We start from the raw sequence: 8407 nt of genomic DNA, 5'->3' as shown, positions 1-8407 counted from the left end.
GTGTGTGTGTGTGTGTGTGTGTGTGTGTGTGTGTGTGTAGTGCTGGCTAGTAATTGACTATATGATCTGGCACTCGGGTTACAAACATTAATTAGTTGTAATTAGATTACATTACATTACATTTTATAATGTTATGAATTATGATTAGATATTATTCACATAGTGGATTGCAGTTATTCATAACTGATTCTCCCTAAATTCTCATTTGCATTTTTCTCTCCTACAGCTTGGTATATACTTTTGGAATTTGGCAAAATCATTACTGTGCAGTATAAACTCTGCATTCACTGCAAAAGATTAAACAGCAAATCTAAAAAAATAATAATAATAATAATTGAGTTTCTTATGCTTGTTGTTTCATCCTTGCTTATCTAACCCACTTCTGACAAACACATTTTAATTATTATTTCAGTAATCACTTAGTGAGTCATTTAATGTGTTATGTGTCTTTGGAAAGCTTTACATAGTGTAATGTTTAAAGCACAATATATTTTCTTTTTTTTTATTATTACTTTATATCAATATAGTACAAAATAATCCTATTCAAATCGATGTGTGATAAACGACGTCAAAAGTAATTCAAACTAATCAAAAAGTAGGCAGAATACATTCTAAACAGCAGTTTTATTTGGCTTGTAACAACAACAAACCACTTTTGCCACATTTTTGTTGAGTTCCATAAAGAATCTTGCTTTGAAAGAGCAGGGGTGAAGAACCATTAATCTCTTCAGAATAAAGGGTTCTTCAGGTATAGTACATTCTTGGATGCCAAAGATAGTCATTTTGAATAAATAAATCTCTTAATATTTAAATGATCACAAATTTCCATGATAACATTACATTAAAAAAACATACTCAATTATATATATATATATATATATATATATATATATATATATATATATATATAGGGGGTGTTGGGTGTTGATCTCAAGTATTGTTTCAGCGTTTATCACTACCCTAGTGATAGCTACACTACAGAGCCCTCAGTCGTTTCCCAGCCTTAGCCTTAGCCTTAGCCTCGTTCTCGGTTTCTGATCTTCGCCTGGTTTCCTGGATTTCTCCCCTAGTCTTGCCCCTTCTGATTCTGTCTGCAGTTCATCGACCCACGCTAGCCCTAGGATTATTCTTGTGTTTTGCCCGCCATATACCTGTCTGCCTCAGTTTGACCCTGCCTGCTTCATGACCATGTCTGTCTTCTCCACAATAAAAGCTTTGCGAATGGATCCGGACGTCTCACGTCTCGTCAGCCTTGTAACAATATCAATATAGTACAAAATAATCCTATTCAAATCAATGTGTGATAAACGATGCCAAAAGTAATCAAAACTAATCAAAAAGTAGTCAGAATACATTCTAAACAGCCGTTTTATTTGGCTTGTAACAACAACAAACCACTTTTGCCACATTTTTGTTGAGTTCCATAAAGAATCTTGCTTTGAAAGAGCAGGGGTGAAGAACCATTAATCTCTTCAGAATAAAGGGTTCTTCAGGTATAGTACATTCTTGGATGCCAAAGATAGTCATTTTGAATAAATAAATATCTTAATATTTAAATGATCACACATTTCCATGATAACATTACATTAAAAAACCATACTCAATTATTTATATATATATATATAATGGGGATGTTGGGTAATAGTCGATTTTCATACCATTTTAATTATCAATTAAAAGAAAAAGTTATTGTTTCTTTTTTTTGACTGGTGTAGCCTTGCATTTAAATAAATAATTTCGCATAAACAGTAATAAATTAACAAATTAGCACAAAACTACTAAAGTTTTTTTTTTCAGGTAGGTATAACTGTAACTATTCAGGAACAAATGATGTGTAAATTTATATTAAAAATTCAAATCACTTTTTCAGTGTGAAAATTTCATATCACAATTATAGTGACTGAAACGATCACAGTTATCATTATTATCATGGTACACTCTAAAAAATGCTGGGTTAAATACAACACAGTGCTGGGTAAAATAGGGACAAACCCAGCAATTGGGTTGTTTTGACCCAGCGGTTGTGTTACTACCCAGAAGGTTGGGTTAAACATTTAGAGTGTAATATTAAATATGATGATCAGATTTTAAATAAACAAAAAATCTTGGTTTGGTGACTTACAACATAACATGTTAGAACATGTACTACGTTTACATTTTTGACAAAAGAAAGTTTTACAAAACGACAAACCTCACATTTTAGCTTTTAAATTATTTTAAAGAAAAGGATCAAAATCAAAAGGATAAATTATAGGCATTTTATCTGTTCCAGAAACAGTTCTACATATTTCTAGAATGCGCATTAGCTTGTTTTCCATCCATGATTTACAAAAAAATAAATAAATAAATGGCCAATTTTTATATAAAATTATGTTCTCTTTCGTTTTACTAGTACACGTTTTCATATTTCTTTAAAGGATGTCTAGGCTAAAATGGCACAACTTAAATCTAATATATTTAATGTAGGCTATCTAATATTTTGTCACCACAACAGCCTGTAAAATGCTTGCATTGGTTGATTAATTTAGGCTAATTGTAATAAAAATCTTTACACCGTATCTTATTCATTTATGTAATGAGATAAATTCACATTTATTATGATCGATTTTGACCCACCTAAGACAACTTTTAAATTGATCAAATTTAAAGGGGACAATTCAATTTTGTTATTGTAAAAGTCACAACATATTTTTATAAATTCATAATTGTCATTTAATTTTCTAAAGATGTGTTCCACTTATCATAAAGTGTTAACATTTGAATGATAGGATAGACAGTTCTCGCGAAGGAAGTACAGCCTCTGCTGGGCCTTTTTAACAATGGAGTCAATATGAATGCCCCACTTCAGGTCCTGAGAGATTAATAAGACATCGCTTGCTTCATCCGATTCTCCTCCAGGTAATCTTTGATGGCATTCTGTTGATTTTTACTGTCCATCTGGAGAAAGGCAGGCCCTGTCACCTCCCCACGGAATAACTCCCAGTGACTCTGTATCCAGCACTACACTGGACCTTATGTCCCTCACAGACTTCCACTTTATGTCCTCTTGGCACTCCTGTTAAAAATAGAGAATACGTGCGTGTTGGGGGGCATGTGTGTCCACTAAATAGTATTTACCTCATCATCCTACATACAAAAATATTTATGATTTTAAAACCACAAAAATCAATCAATACAGTATCTAAAGAAATGCTCCCACCATATCTCCATGCGCCACTTCATGGCTTATGTGGTCCTCCAAGTGAATTGTAACGAGTAATTTTCTTTACTGGTGAAACTGCAGCAGGACCCCTCATCCCGGCAGAACTGCTCTGCATCAGGCTAGGACCGAAAATGCATAGAATGCTGTAAAACAAGACAAACAAACAAAGACAATCATTATGTGACCTTTCCATTAATATAGAATGATACAAAGATAATTTGTCACATACGCAGAGTTATCCAGCAAGACTTAGTGAAAATATGTGGTTGCTCAACCAAGTCACTGTGAAAGGTTCTGTGATCAGTGTATATCATTAAAAATATCACGTGTGTGAGTGAGTGTTTTGTGTGTGGGGAGATGAGTGTTACAAAAAAATTGCACATTCAGTCAGCATTAATTTTATGTCGTAAGAATCTGTAACGTGGAGTCAGAGGCATTTGGATCCATTTGCAGCTTTTATTTGAATCAAAGGCAGAGTTAGACAGGCAGTAATCAATCAACAGCGTCAAGAGCAGCAGGGATAATCCAGGAGAGTAAACAGAAACAAAGCGAGGGTTGGGGCAGGCAGCAGAGAATCACACGAGTAATAACAGTCCAAGATAATACACAAGATAAGTCGAGACGGGATAAACGCTCAGAAATGTAGCTGGGGCAATACAAGACTTCACGAATACTGAGAGTCTGGGAGCTATTTAAATGGGGAAGCTAAGGAGAAACACCTGTGCCAGTAATCAGTCTCAGGTATGGGGTTTTATGGGAAATGTAGTCCAAGAACGCTAGTACTCGGGAGAGGGTGCCCTCGTTCTGTGATCAGTGTATATCATTAAAAATATCACGTGTGTGAGTGAGTGTTTTGTGTGTGGGGAGATGAGTGTTACAAAAAAATTGCACATTCAGTCAGCATTAATTTTATGTCGTAAGAATCTGTAACGTGGAGTCAGAGGCATTTGGATCCATTTGCAGCTTTTATTTGAATCAAAGGCAGAGTTAGACAGGCAGTAATCAATCAACAGCGTCAAGAGCAGCAGGGATAATCCAGGAGAGTAAACAGAAACAAAGCGAGGGTTGGGGCAGGCAGCAGAGAATCACACGAGTAATAACAGTCCAAGATAATACACAAGATAAGTCGAGACGGGATAAACGCTCAGAAATGTAGCTGGGGCAATACAAGACTTCACGAATACTGAGAGTCTGGGAGCTATTTAAATGGGGAAGCTAAGGAGAAACACCTGTGCCAGTAATCAGTCTCAGGTATGGGGTTTTATGGGAAATGTAGTCCAAGAACGCTAGTACTCGGGAGAGGGTGCCCTCCAGAGGCCGTCGGAGAGAGCCACAGAGGCCTGATTTGTGACAGAGCCCCCCGCCTGCGAGCGGCTCCTGAAACGAGGAGGTGAACGACGCCGAGGCCTTCCACGGGAGCGAGGGGCTGGTTTGTGAGGGTGGGTTCTATGGAATTTCGTATTGAGTCAAGGGTCCAGGATATCCTGAGAATTAACCCACGATCTTTCCTCAGGACCATACCCCTCCCAGTCAGTGAGGTATTGAAGTAACATGCCCCGGCGTCGGGAGTCCAGGATTTCCTGTACCTGGTACGCCTGATGGGAGGGGGACTCTCGTTCACGGCCTCCTCCTGGTCCCTCTCTCCTCTCGGACAGCCGGCGGGCTTAAGCAGGGAAACATGAAAGGTGGGTGAGATATGATAATTGGAGGGAAGAGCCAAACAGTAAGATACAGGTGTAATCTGTCTAATGATTTTAAATGGACCTACGTACCTGGGACTCAACTTCTTGCACGGGAGCCGAAGGCGAAGGTCTCTTGTGGAGAGCCAGACCCATTGTCCTGGGGTGTAAGCGGGACCTGACCTCCTGTGACGGTTGGCCTGTTCCTTGACCCTGCGGATGGCGCATTGAAGGTGCACATGAGCAGGTGAGGAGGAAGTTGTGAGGCCTTGGTCTTACTGAAAGCGTCAGCGAGGTCATGGTACTCAGAGGGTATCATCGGTTATCTGGGCTGGTCGGGGAGAGGAGTGCGATCGGCTGGTGAGCAAACAATTCTGTTGGCAGGAGTCAGACCATTGTAGTATCTGTTTAGTCATCCATGAGATCCGGGGGTTGTGTCTTTCTAGCCAGGGCAGGCCCAGGATGGTGGGATTCAGAGGAGAGTCAATAGCAAATAGGCGGATGGTTTCCGTGTGAAGTATGCCAGTTCGCAAACACAGATCCTGGGTTATGAACTTGATCTGTCCTGTGCCCAGAGGACGTCCATCTAAGGCTGCCACTGCCACCCGGGATTCACATGGAACAAGAGGAAGGCTATGAGTATTGGCAAACCTTATGTCAATGAATTTCCCCGCAGCCCCCGAATCTATCAATGCTACGGTCTCCGTGCACTTATCATTAAACGTTAGAGCAATGGGAACTTCTAAACCGTTAATGGAATCAGGAGTGGCACTCACCGTAGCGTAACCTCGAGCGGCAGGTCAGGTAGAACAGAAGGCTCTCATATAGCCGGATAGACCGCAGTAGAGACAGAGACGATTCCGCATTCTTCCCTCTTGTTCCTCCTCGGTGAGACGAGTGAAACCAATCTGCATAGGTTCCAATTCAACGGAAGCTGTGACCGCTGGAGAATACACAGAAAATGGACGAGGAGCACGTCGTGCCCGCATTAAATTATCAATGCGGATGGAGAGCTCAAACTGTTTGAGGGTCCTCCCCTCATCACGGCAGGCGAGCTCCGACTGTAACTCGACCGTGAGTCCCTTGCGATACAGCAGTTTAAGTGGTTCGTCCTCCCATCCTGACTGTGCTGAGAGAGTGCGGAATGAGAGAGCATAATCCGCAGCCGTGCTTCGTCCCTGTTGCAGAGCGAGTAACTGCTCGCCAGGCTCCTTTCCGCCCGCTGAATGCTCGAAAACGTCTCAGAAAGCCTTCAAATGATGGGAATGACAGCAGTCTCCCTTCCCAAGCAGCAGTGGCCCAGTCAAGCGCTCGTCCAGTTAACAGAGCAAACAAATGAAACCCGACTATCGTTGGTGGGGTATAACTGCGGTTGTTGATCTACAAACTTGGAGCATTGTAATAGAAAGCCCTTACATCTTTCCAGTGAGACGTCAAACTTCTCGGGGAAAGCCAGACGTGGGCTGGTCGACGAGTGACTGGGAACCGTTTGTGACGGAACGGATGGAGGAATGCTGGACTCAGGCATGGTGACGCAAAGGGCTTGTAGCATCCTCACCATCTCCTCAGTGAGCGAGGTAAGTCGTTGCAGCTGCTGTTGATGAGATGCTAACATGGAGGCCTGGGCAGAAACCTCGGGGGTGAGCTGATAGATCGCTGCTGGTTCCGTGTGTGGCGAAGTCTTCTGTAACGTGGAGTCAGAGGCATTTGGATCCATTTGCAGCTTTTATTTGAATCAAAGGCAGAGTTAAACAGGCAGTAATCAATCAACAGCGTCAAGAGCAGCAGGGATAATCCAGGAGAGTAAACAGAAACAAAGCAAGGGTCGAGGCAGGCGGCAGAGCATCACACGAGTAATAACAGTCCAAGGTAATACACAAGATAAGTCGAGACGGGATAAACGCTCAGAAATGTAGCCCGGGCAATACAAGACTTCACAAATACCGAGTGTCTGGGAGCTGTTTAAATGGGGAAGCTAAGGAGAAACACCTGTGCAAGTAATCAGTCTCAGGTACGGGGTATTATGGGAAATGTAGTCCAAGAACGCTAGTACTCGGGAGAGGGTGCCCTCCGGAGGCCGTCGGAGAGAGCCACAGAGGCCTGATTTGTGACAGTATCAGTGCACTAATAAACACATACTGATTCTTACGACATAAAATGAATGCTGACTGAATGTGCAATTTTTTTTATAACTTTTTTATTAGATAATACATAACTCTCTCACCGACTCATATACACACTTCATCCCTCTCACACATATGCACTTACCTGCCCCCCAGTCACGATTATTTTTAATGATATACACTGATCACAGAACACTTGCACAGTATCTTGGTTGAGCAACCACATCATTTCATGCTGGATCTTGCTGGATAACACTAAAACACACACACACACATTTATATGTTGCTAGCTAAGTAATAACGTGCCTGTGTGAAGTTCAAAACACATACTAAGCATACTGAACTGTTGTTTATGCATATGCACACAAACGACGCACACATTCTTGAAGTTGTCAACGTTTTAAGTCTTCGTGAAGACCAAAGATTTTTTTACTTGCACACTAAATAATGCTGAGTTAAAAAGGGACAAACCCAGCTATTGGGTTGTTTTGACCCAGCGGTTGGGTTGTTTTGTTCAAAATAGCTGGGTTTGTCCCTTTTTAACCCAGCATTTTTTAGAGTGTACCAACAGGCAAACTTCTTTTTAGCGGTTGGCAAACAATTTGACTTATCTTCTTATGGATGCTTCTTCCGGTTTCAAAATAATAAGAATGTGACGTATTTGGAGATGGGCGTGGCTTGTGACTTCAAGTTTGCATGTGGGCGGGGTTGGATGTCCACCGCAGGCTGCAGCAAGACGCTCCTCACACAAATGGCAGACAAACGGAATGAAAATGTAACTCCACTGTCTGACAGCAGGTGGCGCTGATGAAACGGCAGAAATGTTTTAATGTTTCTACAGTAACCACTGTAAACAAAGCAGCACTGAGCTTATAAACATCGCTTTATTAGGCATTACACAGAGGGAAGATGAAAAGCAAATGCCAGCGAAACGTTTCTGAAGACTGAAAAAATTCATTCATATAGCTTTCATATAATTTCTCTCAGCAGATTTTGCTTAATGCGGAGCGGTATTTACCGTTTTTCCAAATATTTATAGATTAATCCTTATTAAAGATGATGGGGTTATTCAGTCAAGAGCAGATCTGTGATTTTTCTTTTGTTCTTAATTAACATTAATTGATAGCAACATAGCCTATATATTAAAAACTACTGTCGCTATCAGACCAAATGCAGGGATCTGACACACACATCCGATTTTCTCCCAACAGTTTACGTTCATTTAAAACTTTTTATTTTAACTCAGTTAAGACTGCGCTTACGATGATACTCGTAACTTAATTTTGTGTGTATTTGTCCGTTGAGGTGCAATAAGACGCTGCAATAACTCAGCGCTGTGTGATGAGACGCGGCTCTCTGAGTACCGAATTTATTACTCTTTCGAGAATTCTTGCACTTGTGCA

The 8407-nt window shown here is 40.9% G+C and overlaps 1 protein-coding gene across 1 annotated transcript in view; it reads right to left on the bottom strand.

Moving 5' to 3' along the window:
* Nucleotides 1-4046: 4046 nt before the first annotated feature.
* The window catches only part of LOC107575592 (uncharacterized), a 7975-nt gene continuing 3614 nt past the window's right edge, over nucleotides 4047-8407 (bottom strand). The window contains exons 2-3 of the mRNA XM_016261948.1: nucleotides 4975-6565; nucleotides 4047-4865 (exon numbers count right to left, since the gene is read on the bottom strand). Coding sequence (XP_016117434.1) covers nucleotides 4464-4865; nucleotides 4975-5181 — 609 coding nt within the window. The 5' untranslated portion in view covers nucleotides 5182-6565 and the 3' untranslated portion in view covers nucleotides 4047-4463. The remainder of the gene's footprint in view (nucleotides 4866-4974; nucleotides 6566-8407) is intronic.

Source organism: Sinocyclocheilus grahami, unplaced genomic scaffold, assembly GCF_001515645.1.
Source record: "Sinocyclocheilus grahami isolate Dianchi unplaced genomic scaffold, SAMN03320097.WGS_v1.1 scaffold2739.1, whole genome shotgun sequence".
NCBI lineage: Eukaryota > Metazoa > Chordata > Actinopteri > Cypriniformes > Cyprinidae > Sinocyclocheilus > Sinocyclocheilus grahami.
This window is presented reverse-complemented; position numbering and strand designations above follow the sequence as displayed.